This window comes from Cucurbita maxima, unplaced genomic scaffold (assembly GCF_002738345.1).
Source record: "Cucurbita maxima cultivar Rimu unplaced genomic scaffold, Cmax_1.0 Cma_Scf00005, whole genome shotgun sequence".
NCBI classification, from domain to species: Eukaryota; Viridiplantae; Streptophyta; class Magnoliopsida; order Cucurbitales; family Cucurbitaceae; genus Cucurbita; species Cucurbita maxima.
Window position 1 is genome coordinate 6,093,315 of NW_019272021.1, and position 20,054 is coordinate 6,113,368.

The following is a 20,054-nucleotide window of genomic DNA, read 5'->3' on the forward strand; positions in this document are numbered from 1 at the left end:
TTTTTTTTTTTTTTTTTTTTTTTATCTATGCCTCTAGATGACGTTCTTTGTGTGGTAGACTTTCTTTTATTTTCTAAACTGTTATTCTTTTGTTGTGCATACCGATCATATTGGTCCCAGTTTTATACTACTTTGGACTAATTCTTGGAGTATATGGAATATTCAAACGGATGTAACTGTTTCAACTCAAGCGCTTTGTTACTATTTATCAATTGTGCCAATCATGTTTGCAGGCAAGAATCGACTCGCACAACAAAATTCTTTATGCTCGGCATGCGGATCAGCGGAATGCAACCTTCCAAAGGGTTTTACAAACAGGGAGCGACTTCGATCGTGAAATCCGATCGATGCTACTGAGAGCAAATCTGATCAAGCACGACTATAACCAACGAGGAGGATCTAGGAAAATTTGATCTGTTCTGTTTGAATCTGGGCTGGAAGTTTTTCTTCTTCACTGGCTTTTATTTATTGTTAGCCATGAGAGGTTGCATAGAGTGGAGACTTAAATTAAAATTGGAAGTGGCATATGAGGTGAATTGTTAGAAGCAAGGCGATACAAAATTGAGGCAAGAATTACACATTATTGCTTGCTGGCTGCTGGTTCTGTAAATACTGATTGATTTTTCTCAGTTGCAGTTATTGATTCTTCCAGTTTTTCCTTACCCATTCGGATTCCAGGGAAACATGCTTCTTTCTTTGGCTCTGAGTTGAATATGGAAAGTAATAAGAATATCTTTATTGATCATTTACTTGAGGTTTAATGTCCTATCATTTTCGATCAAGTACGAGGTTGTTTCATAAGAATAATTGATATGCGGGTAAGTCACTGGCTCATTTGAGGGATTGCTAGTAATATACAAGAGGAAGGTGGGAATGACATTAAGGACGGGGGGTGGAGGTCCCTAACCCAACGTGGCAACAGGCTCAGGCTCAGTCTGAATGTTATGTTGAATGTGCCACCAACACTACACTATGTATGTAGGTATCTATATAGGTGAGACATCAATCGATCGTAGAAACAGTGGCAACGATGCAAGAAGTTAACAACCAAATGTACTTAGAGATCAACAAGCAACTCCTTGGATCTATAGGGATGAGGGCACAAGCGTTTTAGGAGAAAATGTTTATGAATTTAATTTTTATTTATGGTCCAAAAACATTAAATTTAATAATAATTCATCAAAATTCAGCTCAAACTTCCCACAAAGGATTGGTTTATTTATTTATTTATTAATGAACTGAATATAATTTAATTGGTTAGTTAAAAAAAAGAAAAATCATTTTAATGGCGGATTAAAATTTTTCCCGCTCGTTAATTTATTTTTCTCTCCCACATAATATCATAATTAAGTACTAATACGTGTTAGGAAAATCATCGGCCATTAAATATTGAGGTAAGAGTAAGACCTTTGTTCAGAACCGTGGAAGCTCCAAGAGAGCGAGATTCGAGTGTGGATACCCACTCCTAGCTGAGCCGTAATCTTCCTCTTCAATTACTTTCAATCTTATTCAATTTCAACTTTGTTTTCTGTGTTTTTTCTAGCTCAATTTGAGCTACAACTTTCCATTTCCAGTTCCCGCGAGCTTTGTTCGTCAGATGTTTGATTGATATCAGATCCAGATTGCTGCAACCATGGGTCACGTTAACTTGCCGGCTTCCAAGAGAAACGGGCGGCAATGGCGACTCCTAGATATTGTTTCTGCGGCGATTTTTGGTTTGGTGTTTTTGTTCTTTCTTCTCGTTTTCACTCGGCTTGGTGACTCGCTTGCTGCTTCTGGCCGACAGACTTTGCTGCTTTCTAATGCCGATCCACGGCAGCGTCAGCGGATTATTGAGCTGGTTGAGGCAGGGCAGAAGCAGGCTATTGAAGCCTGTCCTGCCGACGCTGTGGATCACATGCCTTGTGAGGATCCGAGGCGAAATAGCCAATTGAGTAGGGAGATGAACTACTATAGGGAGCGACATTGCCCGCCTGCCGATGAGACGCCGCTCTGCTTAATTCCACCGCCTGATGAGTACAAGATACCTGTACAATGGCCGGAGAGCTTGCACAAGGTATGCAGCTTTCTCTAATCATTGCTTTGTTCGAAAATTTATGAAATCTTTAGTTCTATGATTCTTGCTTATCAACGAGTTGTAACTTCCGTTTCTTAGACTAGAGATGTACAATGGCTCTTTCTGAGTATGTTTTGGTAGAATTTTGTTGGCTCTTACCGAAGTTGAGACTGAGAACCGAAAATTAGTTGCAATTTCCACTGCATAATTAGCATATTTTGTGCAATCTCTGTTCTCATGGAGTGTGAACAACTTAAGTAGGCCAGTGAGAATTAGCAACAAGTTGCATATGAACCGTGGAGTGGTTGGTAGTGGAGGTAACCGGGTGAAGACTTCTGTACTAGTAAATTTAGATGAGTTAGGGGAGGGGGTGGAATAAGTAAAAAGATTGAGAGCCAGCTGAATTTTGCATCTTATGTTAGGTTGTTAATGTTCCTTGAGTACTTAGAATCTTTTCTCTTGGTCCCACGAACTCATCTCTGATTCGAGGCTGACTAGAATAAGATCCTCCAGATCGGGAGCATGTACTAGGGTGTATGTGTGACTCGTTCAAGCTATGGATTGACTCTAAAGAATGTCTCTACTGCTAGTTTTTCCTATTTATTTTTCCCACAAATTCATATCTTGATTATATGATCTTGAATTGGATTAATATCTGTAAGTATAAAGTTTCAGAGAAAAAGAAAAGGAAACTAAGAAATGAATTAATGACTAATATTACAAGATATAGATTATGACTGGTTTCAGGCAACTTTAATTATACTTATCGTTGAGAAGAAATAGTATTGAACCTTTCAATGAAAAAGAAAGCTTCAGTTAAATTTTCTGATGGACCCAGAATATTGTTCCTTACCATTAGCTTATTTCTCTTTGTTTGACTGTAATAATGTGCACAAATAACTTCCCACCACCAGCACGCTAAAAGAAAAAGCAAACTCATTTGCTTCTAAATGGCACCTTGGTGCAGAGTGTAGTATCGAGTTCATATCGATGCTTATGTCAATTTATAAGTTTCATTTGTTCACACGCACTGTGCAGATATGGCACAGCAACATGCCTCACAATAAGATTGCAGACAGGAAAGGACATCAAGGATGGATGAAACAGGAAGGCCCATATTTCATTTTTCCAGGCGGTGGTACCATGTTTCCAGATGGTGCAGTGCAATATATTGAGAAACTTGGACAATACATTCCTATAAAGGGTGGCACTCTGAGGACTGCCCTTGATATGGGCTGTGGGGTAAGAGCAATCCTTTTTTCCTTACTGCCCCATATCGAAGTTTTGTTTACAGTTTTAAATTTTGATATAGAGATCACAAATTTGATGCTCTTTGTAGGTTGCTAGTTTTGGTGGGTATATGCTTGCCGAGGACATTCTGACTGTGTCTTTTGCTCCAAGAGATTCTCATAAAGCACAGATACAATTTGCCTTGGAAAGAGGCGTTCCAGCATTTGTTGCTATGCTTGGAACTCAGAAACTCCCTTTTCCAGCATTCTCGTTTGATTTGGTGCATTGTTCACGTTGTTTAATTCCATTTACTGCATACAGTGAGTTTTAATGATCTTAATCAGCTTGAATTAAATCTAGCTTGATTGTGTTTTTGTGAGCTCGTAGGGGATGTTAATGTCTTCTTTTTATAATAATCACTGGATGATGAAAAATTACTGTTTTGTTTCAGGAAAGATAAACCCATATTATATGATATAAAAATATTAAGATTCTTTTGTTTTCATTTTATAATTGATTTAGATAACGAGGAATTGGAGCTCCCCTAGAATATTTCAGTTGTTTATAGATTGGCTTTTAAACATGAAGTTGATAACTCACTATTTTTCTCGACTCTTCTTTCTTTACCAACAACATTACAATGTGGAGATTTTTCTTTTAATCATAAAATTTGGTTTTGCAGATGCTACTTATTTTATCGAAGTTGATCGCTTACTTCGCCCAGGGGGGTTTTTGGTCATATCTGGACCTCCTGTACAATGGCCCAAACAAGACAAGGAATGGTCAGATCTTCAGAGTGTTGCAAGAGCATTATGTTATGAGTTAATTGCTGTGGATGGAAATACCGTCATCTGGAAAAAGCCTGCTAGAGATTCATGTTTTCCTAATCAAAATGAATTTGGTCTTGGATCGTGCAGTGAATCTGATGATCCAAATCGTGCATGGTAATTACTGTTAGAAACCCCGTTTTGAACTTGACTTATTGGTGTATGGAAAACTCGTAATAATCCATAAATAAGTGGATCTTTGATATGAATTTGTATTTTTGCAGGTATGTGAAATTAAATAGATGTGTTAGCTGGATGTCTTCTGCCAAGGAAGAGCTCTCCGTTGGGACGATTCCAAAATGGCCAGATAGGCTAGCAAAAACTCCTCCAAGAGCTGGATTTGTGAAAAATGGTCTCGATGTGTTCGAGGCCGACTCTCGGCGGTGGGAAAGGAGGGTTTCTTATTACAAAAAATCTTTAAAACTGAAGCTGGGGACCCCAGCAGTACGCAATGTGATGGATATGAATGGCTTTTTTGGAGGCTTTGCTGCCGCCATAAAATCTGACCCAGTTTGGGTGATGAATGTTGTTCCTTCTCACAAGCCATCCACTTTGGCTGCAATATATGACAGAGGCTTAATTGGAGTCTACCATGACTGGTGAGTTTCGAATTGCTTGCTTTAATTCTTTATCGTGGTCCTGCTGCTGTTAATTTTCCTTGTCCATCTTCACTAGCACCAGTGTGGAAACACTCGCACTTTTTATTAACACCAATCTAAAAGATATCACAAAACACTATGTAGAAACCGCTGCACTCTCTACCTTGTATTTCTTTTCAGATGAAAACATACGTAAGACGGAGGGAATCTCTATCTTTATACTTAAAATACCTAAATCATTTTACTAAAATAAGTATACAATGGACTCATACAATTATTGAGCTAGTGATGATATTTTTACAATTATTGGACTTGAGCCTATCGGACTAGCGATGATATTTTAACATTTTCTAGTGGAAGTAGTCAAGTTTATTTACTTCTTTTTGAGAGGAGGCCAATATGCAGGTACCCTCACAACTAGGGAGTATTAAATGCATTGTTTATAGGTGCAATAACATTTGATGGTTTCAGGTGCGAGCCTTTCTCAACATATCCTCGTTCCTATGATTTTATCCACGTATCTGGAATTGAATCACTCGTTTTATATCCAGGTTCCGACAAGAACAGGTACGTATTGTTACTTTCAACCATGAATATATTCTTTGTTTGCATCTTCTCAGTTATTTCACATTCTGCTGCTTCATTTTTTCCCTTGTCTTTTACCTCTAAGTTCGTTTATCAGTCCAAACCTTGAAAACGAATGGCTTTGGCACAAAAACCAAGAACAGGATATTAACATTATATTAATTCTAATATCCAAAGCTAATCCGAAGAATAGTATTGAAATATTTAGAGGTTGATTTTAAGTGAACTTTTACTTGAAGTTTTTGAATATCATGTTATAATTAAGCCTAGAATGAAGATTATAGAGCTTTATAATCAATCCAAGTGAATATTTTGGCTCCTTGTAGATGCAACCTTGTTGATCTAATGGTCGAAATGGACCGCATCTTACGTCCAGAAGGAACAGTAGTGATTAGGGACCATCCTGAAGTTATCGAAAGGGTAATCCGCATAGCTCGAGCGATAAGATGGACTGCCACGATACACGAAAAAGAAACTGGATCACAAGCAAGAGAAAACATTCTTGTTGCAACCAAAAGCTTTTGGAAGCTACCTTGAACATAGAAATGAAATGGTTATCGTAGTGATGCAGATATTCCTGTTTGGATGCATATTTTAAGTCAATATAGTAAGCGAAAGATTAGAAGATGAAGAAAAGAAGAAAGAAATGGATATATTGTTGGTTCTAGTTCTGAAAATTCCAAAGGTTAGCAGCTAATCTGATCACCATTGCCAACTTCCTGTATTTGCTACATTTTTCCTTCTGCAGTAACTTTATTTATAGGGCTTTTGGTAACATAAAGTTATGTGTTCTTTTACGGTGGGAAATGGAGGCAATCCAAGTAAAGAATTCACATATGGGGTGTTTTTAAATTCACCTGGTATGTTTCTTTATTCCCTTTTATCATGTACATGTATAATTACCATACTGCCCTTTACGATCCTATTTTGATTCATAAACTTTCCTATTTATTTCATTTTGATCGGTTGATGATTATTGGGAGAGGGGTCGATCATGAGTTTATGAGTAAGGAATACATTTTCATTGGTATGAAACTTTTTTGGAAAACCAAAAGAAAAGCCACATACATTGTGAAGTGGACGATATCCTACCATTGTGAAGGTCGTAATTTCTAACGTGATCCCCATACATTTACCTTATTTTTTGTTCATTAATGTTACATTATTATTTTTTGTGGTGAATGAATGGATGATTGGCTTAAGGTATGTCCAAAACTTACAAAAACGCTTCCTTAGCAACTTTTCAGATTCTAGAAAATGACAGGTTTTATTTAGGTGAAATTACAAGTTTAGTCCCTCAACTTTTTTATTTGTGTATGGGTTTTATTTACGATGAAATTACAAGTTTAGTCTCTCAACTTTCTCATTTGCGTCTATTTAGTCCATATATTTTAAAAAACATTTAATAAATTCTTCCACTTACCATTCTGTCTCCCATAGGTCCCTATAATATTAAATTTTTTTTTAATAAACTAATTTAATAGATATACATAATTCATTTTATGTCAAACTGGATCTTAAACGTTTTGATTTTGTGCTTTATATGTCCATGAGTTTTTAAAATAATGTTGACTTCTTGGACACAAAATTAAAAGTTTGAGAACGACCTTTCTTAAAATTATTTATTTATTTAAATGTAAATAATCTCTTCCTCCCCATGCCATGTTGCTATCCTTCATACCTTAGATCTGGTACAACCTTTTTTATAAAGGGAAGGATTGGCCAAAGTATGGGCTTTAACTTAACTTACCATTCTCTCTCTCTCTCTCTAGATACATACATACATATATATATGCATACATACATACATATATATATATATATAATACTAATTACAATAATGCCATTAAATTGTTGTGAAAAAAATGTTTATCTAATGTCCCTAAAATACTATTTAGTTTGAGGACAATTAAAAAAAAAAGGGGGGTTTTCATAATTTATTAACTTTTACAGTTTTATTAATTAATAATAATAACAACGTAGATTTAATGATTAGATGCCAAATTAATTAATAAGTCCCATCAAATTAATTATTTGTTATTCTTAATCTTCAATATTAAAAACAAGGTTACTGTTCAGTTACTGATTTGTATGCTCCAATGACAAATCATGAGAATTAATTACACCTTTTGTTTATTTATTTATTTATTAAATTTTCCTTTCTAAGTTTTTTATTTAAACTTTCTCATAAACATATTTTAAAAGAATTATATTTATTGCAACCCAATATTTATTTATATATTCATTTATTTGAAATTTGAGTGCGAATTTTTATATTTATTGAACTAAAAAAAAATATATATTACTATCATGAACTGAATTTGTAATTTAAATAATAAAGTATTGTTACAATGCAAGAGTATTCCTAAGTGTGTTTTACATACCAATTAACCTCTTAACTGGTTAAAGGTAGGGTATTCATATGACTAGATAACCACTGCCTAATTCGATTCAAACATAAAAGTTGGTATATACCTAACCCTATTTGTAAGACTATTATAACATAAATTAAAATATTTGATTTTTAAATTTTATTAAATTTAAATAATTAATGTAATACACGATACATATAAACTCAGACAAGTTATAACTGGTATCATAGTTAGACATCAGGTAGTATGGTAGTGAGTACAAAGTGTATTGTGAAATTTTACATTGATTGGAGATAACTAACAACTAACAACAGGGAGACTTGGGACTTGAACTGTAATCCTTTTTTACACTGCAAAAATTACAGACTGAGAGAGAGAGAGAGGGGGAGAGAGAGAGAGACAGAAGAAGAAGAAAGAAAGAAAGGCTTCAAATACTCCACATCTCTCTCTCTCTCTCCCTTTATCCATTTTCTCCCAATTTTAGGGTTTCTCTTTCTTCTTCCTCAAGCTTTTTCCCTCCCCCTTCCATGCACGCTTCGCCATTGTTCTCCTCCAACAGAAGACAATCACTCCATTCCCAATCATAATGGGTTGCCTAACTCATCTTTCCATTTCCTTTTTCTTCTTCTTCTTCTTTTTATGATTATTTATTGATCTCTTCTTCTTCTTCTTCTTCTTCAGTTCACGGCCTCGATCTGAATCTCCGCTTTCTTCATGAGTTCCGCACCACGATTCGACTCTAGTAGTGCTCACGGCGGCGGCATCGGCGGCATCGGCGGTGGACACGGCACTCTTATGGCCTCCGGTGCAATTGCTCAGCCACGTCTTGTTACTCAGTCTTCTTTCTCCAAATCCATGTTCTCTTCCCCTAGACTCTCTCTCGCTCTTGTACTGTCCTTTCCTTTTTTCTGTTTCCTTCGCTAAATCTTTCTTTTCAAATCTGTATTTCGAGTTTTCGTCTGATTTTCTTTTTGTTTAGACTAATATCGATGGTTTCGGCGCCGGGGAGATGATTCCGGCGGATGTTGGTTTTGAGGAGAATGTGAGGAGGAGGAGAAGAGAGGAAGAGGCCACGGACAGCAGATCTGGTAGTGATAACATGGACGGCGGCGGTGGTTCTGGCGACGATCTGGACGCCGCTGTCGGCGATAATCCTAGGAAGAAGAAACGGTACCACCGTCACACTCCGCAACAAATCCAAGAACTCGAAGCGTAAGATTAAAACTCTTGTTCGATTCATAGAGATGTTTTAACTTTTTTGTTTGATAGTTTCAGCGACTGAATTCAAATGACTGAGTGAAATTACGCTTTGATTTGATTCAGTATGTTCAAGGAGTGTCCTCATCCTGATGAGAAACAAAGATTGGAGCTCAGTAGAAGACTGTCTTTAGAAATAAAACAAGTTAAATTCTGGTTTCAAAATCGTCGAACTCAAATGAAGGTCAGAAAAAACCCCCAAATCAATAGAACAAAATGTTCCTGGTTGTTTTCAATTCCATTTCTGATTGAGAAAATTTACAGACGCAACTGGAACGCCATGAAAACACATTACTAAGACACGAGAATGAGAAGCTCCGAACAGAGAATATGGCTATCCGAGAGGCGATGAGAAGCCCAATCTGCTCAAACTGCGGCGGACCGGCTATCATCGGAGAAATCTCCTTAGAAGAACAGCAACTCCGAATCGAAAACGCTCGATTGAAGGACGAATTGGACCGGGTGTGCGCTCTAGCCGGAAAATTCGTGGTGAGGCCGGTTCCGGTATCACCGCCGTTAGAGGAATATGGAGGTGGAATGATGATGATGGAGAGATGCGTGTATCTGGAAATGGCCTTGGCGGCCATGGATGAGCTTGTGAAAATGGCGAATGGGGAAGAACCACTGTGGATTGGAGAAAAACTGAACGAAGAAGAATATTCGAGAATGTTCAGCGGCGGTTGTTTTGGTGGCTTCGTTTCTGAAGCTTCCAGAGAATCTGCTCTCCTCTTCCTCCACTCTTCTGCTCTCCTCGACACTCTAATGGAGGCTGTGAGTCCATCCCCATCTCTAAACCCTATATTAAAGGAAATTACGATATTACCCTTCAACTTTCGTAAAATTTCAGTAAAATCAAACCGGTTCGAGTTCATCTCAACTCGGTTGGGTGATTTCAGTTTCCATTACAAAAACCGTAAATCAGGTCTAGTGGTTTAATTAGTTCAAGCTTAGCATTGTATAAGTAAGCTCTAATTAGCTTTTATTGATAAAAACTAAAAACTACGGATTATATTATTATTTATGCTATTGTTAATGTTTGCACAAATAGAACCGGTGGGTGGAGATGTTTCCGAACTTGATTGCGACGGCGACCACCACCGACGTAATCTCCGGCGGAATGGGAGGAACCCGAAACGGCGCTCTTCAATTGGTAATTGATTATTTATAATTTGGTATGGTATGTGATTTAAGAATAATTTAAATAATTAATAATTGTATGTAAAACACAAATCCAGATGCATGCGGAGCTTCAAATTCTATCTCCCATGGTTCCGGTGAGACAATTAAATTTCCTCCGCTTCTGCAAGCAGCATGCCGAAGGCGTTTGGACGGTTGTTGACGTCTCCATCGATCCCATTACCGATACTTCCTCTCCGCCGTGCCGGAGACTCCCCTCCGGCTGCCTCATCCACGACATGCCCAATGGCTACTCCAAGGTTGTCATTTTTACCACCAAATTCCTTTATTTTGATTCGTTATTCTAAGAATGGTTATATTAGGTTACTTGGGTTGAGCATTCTGAATACGATGAAAGCCAAATTCATGAGCTGTACCGACCCCTTGTCCGCTCCGGCCTTGGCTTTGGCGCGCGACGGTGGATCGCCACCCTCCAGCGCCAATCTGAAGCCCTCGCTACCCTCATCTCCTCCCCATCTGACCATTCCGGTAAATATTGGAGTTTTCCCTTTTTTCCCTTTTTCGGTTGAGTTATAATGAATTGTTTTGTTTGTAGGGATATCCGCCGACGGACGGCGGAACATGGTGAAGCTAGCGCAGCGGATGACAGCAAATTTCTGCACAGGTGTATGCGCGTCGACGGTGTACAAATGGAACAAGCTGAACACGGGCAATAACAATGTTGGAGAGGATGTGAGAGTGATGACAAGGAAGAGCGTGGAGGATCCAGGGGAGCCGCCGGGGACGGTGCTGAGTGCAGCAACGTCGGTGTGGGTGGCGGCGACAGCAGAGAGAGTGTTTGAGTTTCTTCGTGATGAGCGACTGAGGAGCGAATGGGACATTCTGTCCAACGGCGGCCCCATGCAGGAAATGCTCCATATCCCCAAAGCCCATCACCATCACCATGCCAACGCCGTCTCTCTCCTCCGTGCCACCGTATTTTCTCTCTCTACCCTCTTGAAAATTCAAATAATAAATTTGATAATTCCAACCCCACTAATGGGGTATGATCATCAGAAGAAGAAAAAAAAGTTTTAAAAAAATCTTGACGAATATAGAATTTGGAACTATCTATGGCGACAGAATTCAGAATTTAGAAATATCTGTGCCCCTCCAGCCTTTTGATCTGACTCTTGAAATCATATCATCATCGTTTTAAATTAAAAAAAAATATATTCTTACAAAAAGTCAAAGCCTCAGGACAGTTTGTCAGATTTTCTGACATAAAATTTCTTTTCTTCCAGCAGTCTCTAAATCCAAACCAGAGCAGTATGCTGATTCTGCAAGAGACCTGCTCCGATGCATCTGGGTCGCTTGTAGTGTACGCGCCGGTGGATATTCCGGCAATGCAGGTGGTGATGAACGGCGGAGACTCGGCCTACGTGGCTCTACTACCGTCGGGGTTCGCGGTGGTACCGGCGGCGGAGGATTGTGGCGGTGGGAGCCTGTTGACGGTGGCGTTTCAGATATTGGTGAACAGTTTACCGACGGATAAGCTGACGGTGGAGTCGGTGGAGACAGTGAATAATCTGATATCGTGTACGGTACAGAAAATTAAAACCGCTCTCCGGTGTCACGAGCTTTCCACGTGACCACCCAGAGGATCACTTGGATTTGGACCCGACGGAAACGGACTCTGCTACGGTTAGGATTTTACCTTTCTGACCTTGAAGTTTGTGTAAGTTTTTCTTTTCCCCTAAATTACAAAAACAAAATCCCTAAATTTTGACTTTTTATTTCAAAAAATATTATTATTCTTTCAAAATTTTTATATTATTCTTATACTTTGTCTAAACGATTCAAAGCTATTTATGAAAGAAAGAATTCTTTGAAATTTTGATGGAAAATTTGGATGTAAAATAGTTATCGAGTTCCAATTTTCGTCTAATATCAAAGAATTTCTATCTTAATAATAGTTTTGAAAGTTTTACAAAGGGCGTAAGGATATTATTGTCAATTTTAAAAGAATATAAATGTTTTTTTTAAATAAAAGACAAAGTTTATGATTTTAGCTTTGTAATTTAGTTTTTTTTTTTAATTAATTAAATTGTTTATTATTATTTAAGTGGTGGGTGTGGTGAGCAAAATGTTGGGGTAGTATTGAGTCAAGAACGAACAGCTAGTGCATTGAGTTTGACTTAGTCAGCGGGTTCGGGTATTGACTCGGGTCGACCCTCGTGTTGACTCATTTCTCTCTAATTATGAAATTCTTTTTCTCAACTTATTTTTATAGATAAATTGAATGGATCGATAGTTGACACGATCGGTCGAGTCGAGCTCGAGGGCATAAAGGTAAATAGGCTTGGAAGATGAAAAGATATAATAGAAGTTCTAAACAAATGGTAGAGAAGGTAGGTAAAGAGATGAGATTATAAATTATAATGTAGTTGGGAGGTGGTGGAGAGAGGTGGCGGTGGGGCCGGCGAGGGGCGTAAGCTGGATGTGGCGGAGGTGGCGGTGGGGCCGCCGTGGGGTGTGCATGTGAATCCCAGCAGCATTTAATGCCTGCTCTGCCCTTCGGACAAACCCCTCACCCTCTCATTTAATGCCCCTCACTTTTCATTTACTATAGCCTATCCAATACTTATCTGCCACGTGTATCTTTAGAGAGAGAAAATACTATCATCACCATTGAGGAGAGAGATTATTTTGCTAATTTTAGATTTTAATTTTCTGTTTAAAATTCGAAAAAACATTTAAATTTAATAAATCTTTACTTTTAATTTTATATTTAATATATTAACAATTCATGAAGAAAATTGTGTCATGAAGGTTGAAATGATTGTGGAGGAAGAACTGCCAAATTCCAAGCAAATAATTTAGTTAATAAATTTTATATTACGGTCTCAAAATTTATATATTATGTCTATTTAATTCCTAAAGAATTGAAATAAATGTTGAAAACGTGTGGATAATTATTTATATTTTATTTATTATTTCTTATATGATATATCCCCGTATGCTTCGTATCCAATTATATAAAAATGTTTTAAAATTTTTATTTTATGTTTTGAATTTTACTTGAAATTTAAATATGTTTCTTTTAATGAATGTGACAATATTACAAAAAACTTAAATTATCAAAGTGTGGCTAAAATTATGTAATTGAACTAATCTAAAATAATTTGAAATCTCAATTTAAAATTAAATAATTAAACCACTCCCCTGCTTTGTTTTTATTTATTTATATTTATTTTTTTCAGATTTTCAGATTTCCGCTGTAATTTAAAATTTTAATTTCCACCATTTTTTTGTTGTTCATCCGCGTTGACTGAAAACTGACAATTAGTTTTTCGTATAACGAACCCCGGATGATTTCCAAATTCTCATGATTTTCGTGCAAAGTTGTCTTCGTTTCTGTCGCATTTCGTCACCGTTTCGTTCTTGAAAAAGCTCTCTGTAAGTTCCTCAATCCCTCCAATCAATTCCATTCCGATTTCCAACTCTGACAGATTCTTCATCTTCTCCGAATTTTCTCTGCGGTCCCAGTTCATTCTCCGTTCTTGATCTGTCGGTCCCGGAATTTCAGATTCCCTTCATTCTGATTGTTCAGGATAAGTTCAATTTGATTCGTTTCGCAAAACCCCTTTTCTTCCTCTTCTGAATGATATATTTGGAGTTTTGTGATTGCATGCCCTAATTTTCGCTCTGAAAGTAGAAAGTTCGCTGTTCGAAGTTCTAATCGTTAGGATGCGTAATTCGATCCCACAGCCATCTTCTCCCATCCGTGCGGTGGATAATTCGCCTCTGCTCGCGCACTCCGTCGCCGATGGCCTTTTCCGTTCGCGAGGGTTTATTCGCCGTTCGCCTCAACCTCTTCGCGGAGCGGTTCGTCTTCTACGCCGTGCAAGTGGCCGGCAGATGATGCTTCGAGAATCCTCCGTTCGTGTCCGCGAGAACGCGGCGGAGCAGCTGGAGGAGCGCCAGAGCGATTGGGCGTACTCAAAGCCGATTATCCTTTTGGACCTTCTATGGAACTTGGCCTTCGTCGCCATTAGTTTCACTGTCATAGGGCTCAGCACGAGTGAAAAACCTTCAGTGCCGCTCAGGTTTTGGATCATTGGATATGCTTTGCAGTGTATAATTCACATGTCCTGTGTAGCTACAGAGTATAAGCGGCGGCGCTCAACGAGAGAGCTCGTCGGATCGAACCGTAGCGATGGCTGGACGAGCAGCGAGGATTCAAATTCGATATCCGGAAGCGATGGCGATGATTATGCAACCGAGCTCACTGTGAATGACGATGAACCGAGGTAAAGGCAATGTTCATTTGCCATTTTCAGTATACTGAGCTATAAGGGTGTTTGATTATCAATCTAGCTTTAACTGTTTTCTTTACATTTTGGATAGCAATCTTGTGAAGCATATTGAGTCTGCAAATACCATGTTCTCTTTCATTTGGTGGCTGTTGGGCTTTTATTGGGTAACTGCTGGAGGCCAAGAATTGATAGATGATTCACCTCAGCTATACTGGTCTGGTTTCTTAATTCTCAAACCAATGGTCTTTTAATACTCTGTTTGTTTGTTTTCTTATCGATTTGCTCGTTTACGTTGCAGGCTTTGTATTACATTCCTTGCTTTCGACGTCGTATTTGTTCTGATTTGCGTTGCCATTGCGTGTCTTGTTGGTGTTGCAATTTGCTGCTGTCTGCCTTGCATAATTGCCATCTTGTATGCGGTTACCGATCAGGTCGTTTTCATATGCTTTGGTTCGATCTTCTGGTTTTAGTTCATTGTTTCTTTGACTCAGCTTGTTGTAAATGTTCATAATACTATTGGGTGTTGTTGTTTATAGATGAAACATTTGCTTGTATATAGCGTTTTAAGAGGGACTATCGTGAATTCTTGTTAATTATCAATGGAAATGTGAGATCCCACGTCGATTGGAGAATGGAACGAACTTTCTCGGGGGTGGATTGTGAGATCTCACATCGGTGGGAGAGAAAAACGAAATATTCCTTATAAGGGTCTGGAAACCTCTCCCTAGTAGACGCATTTTAAAACCTTGAGAGAAATCCTGGAAGGGAAAGCCCAAAGAGGATAATATATGCTAGCTGTGGACTTGAGCTGTTACAAATAGTATCAAAGCCAGACATCGGGCGGTGTGTCAGCATCCCCAAGGGGGGTGGATTGTGAAATCCTATATCGGTTGGAGAAGAGAACGAAACATTCATTATAAGGGTGTGGAAACCTCTTCTTAGTTGACGCGTTTTAAAACCGTGAGGCTGACGGCAATACGAAACCAGCAAAAGTGGACAACATCTATTAGCTGTGGGCTTGGGCTGTTACAGGAAAGCTAGTTGATGCTCGAATATGTTCCGATTCGGATTCACTCTCTCATGTCTGAACTATAAATTTAGTGTTTGTATATCTGGTCATCTAGTATAGTCTTCTTGTTGTCACAAGTAAATGTTTTTGTTCCGTCGTGTGTAGGTTCGGGAAGCCAGTCAGTATTCGATTGATAAAGCGATCACATAGGTTCTGTTGGAGTTATTTTCGGGTTATGCTCGGGCGTGACAGTGTAGTCTAGGATGGAGAATGTTCTTGCAGATATATCTGCTTAACATTTTATAATTGGCATACATGGTGCTTAATTGTTGCTGTTATGAACTCACTCTGTTTCATTTCTGTCCACAACAATCAGGAAGGAGCTACTAAGGAAGAGATCGAACGCTTACCGAAGTACAAATTTAACAGAACGGGTGATGTCGAGAAAGTGAATGGTGATATTCAAGAATCTACCGGAGGAATGATGACTAAATGTGACACTGATGCACCGACAGAGCGTTTTCTTCGCTCGGAGGATTCTGTAAGTTTTTCAAATACTGTTCTTCAAGTACTGCATGATTCTTTCATAAAACTGCTCCATTATGGTAATTGATGGAGCGGACATTGAAATCAAACAAGTTTCTTTCTTTTTCCTAACAAAAAATGTTATGATCAGGAGTGTTGCATCTGCCTCTCTGCTTACGAAAACGGAACGGAGCTACGAGAACTTCCCTGTAACCACCATTTTCACTGCAACTGCATCGACAAATGGTTGCACATGAATGCTACCTGCCCTCTCTGCAAGTTCAACATCTTGACGCCGAACGGTTCCGGTAGCGAAGAAGTGTGACGAAGTGTACGAGCCATGAAACACAGACACGAATCTTAAAATCATCATGTTTTGGCTTTGACGGCTAGTGAAAGAAGGGACCATATTTGAAAGGATCCTCCTGGTGTAGAGAGTTTGTTCGGAAGCTGCTGCTTTTGTGTAGTTCATGTTCGTACGTGTGTGTGTGTGTGTGTGTGTGTGTATATATATATATATGCGTGTGTATATGTGTGTTATTAGGCTAAAAACAAATGTTGAGTTTTTGTTCCAAGTCTTGTAAACTGTTGTAATGACAATGCTACATACACAATACTCACATATCTATATCTATATATATATATATATATATATATATAAAAAATGTAGCGACCAACCTTCTGCATACTAGTCGGTCAAAGACGTTATTTAACACTAAAAGTTTATAATTAAGTTTGATGGGGAAGCATCTTAAACCGAGAAAACACCTCTGTATGCTTAATTCCAATTATTGAAGTGCGGTAAGTTACTTCACTTTCATAATCTTAGACATTATCTCATAGACAATTTTGAAGGCAAATTCATTACGCAATCTCTATTGCATAACCTAACGAGAGTTCGTTAATGACGTATAATTTTTTTTTTTTAATACGTGACTATATCTAATATTATAGTGTAATTGTGAAGTTGTCTCATGACTAGGTTCTCTACCCTTATTGTCACTTTTGTTGAAGGAAGATATGCAAACTATTATACAATTAACTTAGTGATCACTGGTGTTTGATTACTCGATACACATCACGTGTAATATTTGTCACGAAAATAATTATCAGCAATTACCTCACGTGACAAGTAGTGGCTAGCTACTCGATACTTCCAACTTAGGCGTCATTGGGTTTTCCCTTTCGAACGGTACTACTAGCAATATGAGACAACAGCGGCTGCAGTCGGTCTCGTACACGAGTAACTACAGCAGCGGACGTTGGTGATGGCAGTCACGGTAGCGGGACGATGCTTCAAACTCTCCTTGTTGTAGTTGGTTGTAGACAGCGACGAGGGCGAGCGGTCCTGCGATGGTCGGGTGGGATAACTGTGATGACGCTGGTGTGGAAGAGTTACAGCGACAATAACGAAGGAGAAGGGAGCGGCGATATGCGAAGGAAGAAGAAGAAGAAGAAGAAGATAGATGGTGGTATGCGATGAAAGAACATAGAGAACAGAATTGGTAAAATTTTCATTGATATGATAATAATATTAATATTTTTTATTATCTAATTTAGATTTTCATTTATTGTGCACTAAAAATAATTAAATGAGAAAAAGAGAGAGTTTCATTTATTTTGTCCTTCACGATTTTTTATCGCCACACGCCACAACAAAGAATATTCCTTTTGGAATTTAAAAATATATATAAGAAAAATAGAAAAAAGAATAAGAATGTTTTATCAAATATATTTATATATACATCACAAAGAATCGTATAAAAAGAATTGATTTTCAGTATTTTAAAAAGAATTGATTTTCAGTATTTTAAAAAGAAATTTATAATCGACCTCGATAACCAACGCTCCATATCGGAACACCGGTTACGACTCCGCCGCCGCCGTGGAATTTTCCTTGCGGCATCGGCAACGGAACCGGAGCTCCAATCCTCTGCTTCTGCAGCAAAGAATGCTCAATTCCTGCCGCCATCTTCACTCTCACCGACAAGTTAACAATTCCATTCCTCTCGCCTCTCTCATCTCTCAACCTGTAACTCAAAAACTGCAGATGATTTTCCGGCAAGTATCCGGCGATAAAATCCGCCACCGGAACCCTAGCCGTCGCGACGATATTGATCTTTCGCCCCGAAGATCTACGACAAACCTCCACAACCAGAAACCTGGAGTGCATTGGGAGGTCGACGACGAGCTTCTCGTTCCACCGCGGAAATCCAGCGGCGTCGCGGTCGATTTTGGTGCTTACAGAGTCGTTCTTGTTGTGAAGATCAGATCGAACAGTGACGAACACATCGCTCTTGATCAGCTTTCCACGGACTTGCAGATTCTCTCCCGATATCACAGTGATTTCGATCGTTCGTGAAGAAATATTAGCAGACGCCATAACAAGGATTGAACAATTGCAGAATCGAGAAAGAAGAAATTGAAGAAAATCGGAGATGGAGGTTAGGGTTTTAAAAGTTTTTGTTGAATGGAAATGGAAGCTTGAGAGAAAGGGGGAAGAAGAAGAGAGGGTGCTTCTGGAAAAAAACGTGTTGGCTCAACGTTTACTAAAGCGACCGGGCTGTGGATTTATACGGATGACAGACGAATGACGTGGAACTGAGTCGAAAATTCATTGGACTGTTATGTAACACGAGAAAATTCAGCGCGATTTTCAAATTCAAAATCGCCGTGTAGAAGGAAAGCATCGCTTTGGAATTCCAGGCCCAATAGATGCCCATTCCCCACGGAATTCCCATGCGACTGGAATTTACTTATTTGTCCTTCTATTTTAATTTCCATTTTTTCCCCCATTTTTTAAATTTTAAGTTACTAAACTCATTATCTTTTTCAAATAAATATTTATATTATTAGTTAAATGTAAAAATAAAAGCAATAATTTTTAACTATATATTTTTTAAAATTTTCAAAGTCTTTTACGAAAACAAAATTAGTTTTAGAAAGTAGATAATAAACTAAATAAAATTAATACAAATTTAAATATTCAAAACTTAAATCAAATTTTATTTTCTATTCTAATTTTTAAACAATCTTTCAGTGGATTTTATTTGAACCATTCATTCTTATTTGAACAATTCTAACATCAACTTAGACTTTAAATATTTTAAGTATTTAATAATTAAGACTAAAAAAATAAAATTCAATTTAAATTTTGAATATTTAAATTTTTTATAATTAATGTTTAGCGGTGAATAAAAAAAATTAATTAAGAATTAAATATAAAAGTATTTTTAAAATGGTTTGAAGCTATTGATAAATTCACCTATTTATTTATTTAGGTTAATGAACAAAAATATATATATATATTTTTTTTATGAATATTTAAGTATTCTTTGATTTTTATTGGTAGAATATTTCCACTATTGAATAGGTCAGAAAAAACATTTATAAATATAAAATTATTTTATATATTCACTATTTCAATTTAGACAATTTTGTCCTTCTAAAATAATCCTTCATATTTTGATTGAGATAATCCTATGGTAAACAAAGCTTACATTATATCTACAATATTTATAATTACTTTTTTATGTTTAATTTTTTAATTTAAAATTAATTGCACAAATTGAAGAAACCGAGTGAAAATTAATGGTAGCATACCCATTTTAAAACTGTGGGATTGTCGGTTGGAGACGGGAACAAAATATTTAAGTGTGTGGAAATCTCTCTATGACAGAAACGTTCTTAAACCGAAAGTTGACGATGATATATAACCATAAAAAAAGATACGTAATAAGTCAAAACATACAACATCGATTAGGGATGAAGCTAACTAAAGTAAGCAACTGGACAAAACAAATAATATTTATTAGCAGTGAACTTTAATTATAATAATATATTAATAAAGACAAAGAAAGATATGGTTGATTGACCCAAGTCGTCGATTCCTGCTCATGGACAAACTCTTTTTGTTTTTATTTACATTTAATAAAATACTAATTACAATTTGAAAAAGTCTCAAACATAATATAAAAAATAGAGATTTAAATAAATTCAAAATATTATTTGAACTAAAAAGTAATTTTAATCAGTTAATTTTTAGGGCCACTTCAATCCTTTTTTTTTTTAATTTTTTTTATGAAATATATATTTTAAATCTTAATTTAAAATTTAAATTTTTTTGTAATTGAATGTATGTATATTTTATGTTAAAAAT

At 37.2% G+C, this 20,054-nt stretch overlaps 5 protein-coding genes across 9 annotated transcripts in view; 4 read left to right on the plus strand and 1 right to left on the minus strand.

The window, feature by feature from the left end:
* LOC111479707 (COP9 signalosome complex subunit 1) overlaps positions 1-662 on the plus strand; it is a 4,001-nt gene extending 3,339 nt beyond the window's left edge. The window contains exon 6 of the mRNA XM_023124521.1: positions 234-662. Coding sequence (XP_022980289.1) covers positions 234-413 — 180 coding nt within the window. The 3' untranslated portion in view covers positions 414-662. The remainder of the gene's footprint in view (positions 1-233) is intronic.
* A 721-nt stretch (positions 663-1,383) lies between these two features.
* Positions 1,384-6,253, plus strand: LOC111479681 (probable methyltransferase PMT13). The gene is made up of 7 exons (XM_023124492.1): positions 1,384-2,056; positions 3,095-3,298; positions 3,396-3,606; positions 3,969-4,230; positions 4,338-4,712; positions 5,184-5,279; positions 5,624-6,253. Exons 1-7 carry the CDS (start codon positions 1,634-1,636, stop codon positions 5,832-5,834), a joined length of 1,782 nt encoding a protein of 593 aa, XP_022980260.1. The 5' UTR covers positions 1,384-1,633; the 3' UTR covers positions 5,835-6,253.
* A 1,851-nt stretch (positions 6,254-8,104) lies between these two features.
* On the plus strand, positions 8,105-12,322 carry LOC111479666 (homeobox-leucine zipper protein ANTHOCYANINLESS 2-like). Of its 4 annotated transcripts, none has more exons than XM_023124463.1 (10): positions 8,105-8,259; positions 8,351-8,557; positions 8,649-8,881; positions 8,993-9,110; positions 9,191-9,697; positions 9,975-10,076; positions 10,162-10,362; positions 10,426-10,591; positions 10,659-11,038; positions 11,347-12,322. In XM_023124463.1, exons 2-10 carry the CDS (start codon positions 8,384-8,386, stop codon positions 11,692-11,694), a joined length of 2,229 nt encoding a protein of 742 aa, XP_022980231.1. In that variant the 5' UTR covers positions 8,105-8,259; positions 8,351-8,383; the 3' UTR covers positions 11,695-12,322. The 4 variants fall into 4 exon arrangements, with proteins under 4 accessions (XP_022980231.1, XP_022980232.1, XP_022980233.1 ...); XM_023124464.1 differs by having other exon boundaries at positions 11,350-12,322; XM_023124465.1 differs by lacking the exon at positions 8,105-8,259 and having other exon boundaries at positions 8,351-8,474.
* A 1,016-nt stretch (positions 12,323-13,338) lies between these two features.
* On the plus strand, positions 13,339-16,515 carry LOC111479724 (E3 ubiquitin-protein ligase At1g63170-like). Of its 2 annotated transcripts, XM_023124550.1 has the most exons (6): positions 13,339-13,501; positions 13,592-14,355; positions 14,453-14,575; positions 14,660-14,792; positions 15,747-15,911; positions 16,047-16,515. In XM_023124550.1, the coding sequence occupies exons 2-6, from the start codon at positions 13,793-13,795 to the stop codon at positions 16,218-16,220; spliced, it is 1,158 nt and encodes a 385-aa protein (XP_022980318.1). In that variant the 5' UTR covers positions 13,339-13,501; positions 13,592-13,792; the 3' UTR covers positions 16,221-16,515. The 2 variants fall into 2 exon arrangements, with proteins under 2 accessions (XP_022980318.1, XP_022980317.1); XM_023124549.1 differs by having other exon boundaries at positions 13,339-14,355.
* A 968-nt stretch (positions 16,516-17,483) lies between these two features.
* Positions 17,484-18,447, minus strand: LOC111479800 (BON1-associated protein 2-like). Its single transcript, XM_023124664.1, has one exon. The coding sequence runs from the start codon at positions 18,276-18,278 to the stop codon at positions 17,718-17,720; it is 561 nt and encodes a 186-aa protein (XP_022980432.1). The 5' UTR covers positions 18,279-18,447; the 3' UTR covers positions 17,484-17,717.
* Between the last annotated feature and the right edge of the window lie 1,607 nt (positions 18,448-20,054).

Excerpts from the sequence above, each read along its gene's own strand:
- LOC111479681 (XM_023124492.1), top strand. The coding sequence starts at position 1,634 with ATGGGTCACGTTAACTTGCCGGCTTCCAAGAGAAACGGGCGGCAATGG. Across the intron at positions 2,057-3,094 it reads GGCCGGAGAGCTTGCACAAG|ATATGGCACAGCAACATGCC; the intron begins GTATGCAGCTTT and ends CGCACTGTGCAG. Across the intron at positions 3,607-3,968 it reads AATTCCATTTACTGCATACA|ATGCTACTTATTTTATCGAA; the intron begins GTGAGTTTTAAT and ends TTGGTTTTGCAG.
- LOC111479666 (XM_023124463.1), top strand. The coding sequence starts at position 8,384 with ATGAGTTCCGCACCACGATTCGACTCTAGTAGTGCTCACGGCGGCGGC. Across the intron at positions 9,111-9,190 it reads ATCGTCGAACTCAAATGAAG|ACGCAACTGGAACGCCATGA; the intron begins GTCAGAAAAAAC and ends GAAAATTTACAG. Across the intron at positions 9,698-9,974 it reads TCGACACTCTAATGGAGGCT|AACCGGTGGGTGGAGATGTT; the intron begins GTGAGTCCATCC and ends TTGCACAAATAG.
- LOC111479724 (XM_023124549.1), top strand. The coding sequence starts at position 13,793 with ATGCGTAATTCGATCCCACAGCCATCTTCTCCCATCCGTGCGGTGGAT. Across the intron at positions 14,356-14,452 it reads GTGAATGACGATGAACCGAG|CAATCTTGTGAAGCATATTG; the intron begins GTAAAGGCAATG and ends CATTTTGGATAG. Across the intron at positions 14,576-14,659 it reads GATTCACCTCAGCTATACTG|GCTTTGTATTACATTCCTTG; the intron begins GTCTGGTTTCTT and ends TTTACGTTGCAG.
- LOC111479800 (XM_023124664.1), bottom strand. The coding sequence starts at position 18,278 with ATGGCGTCTGCTAATATTTCTTCACGAACGATCGAAATCACTGTGATA.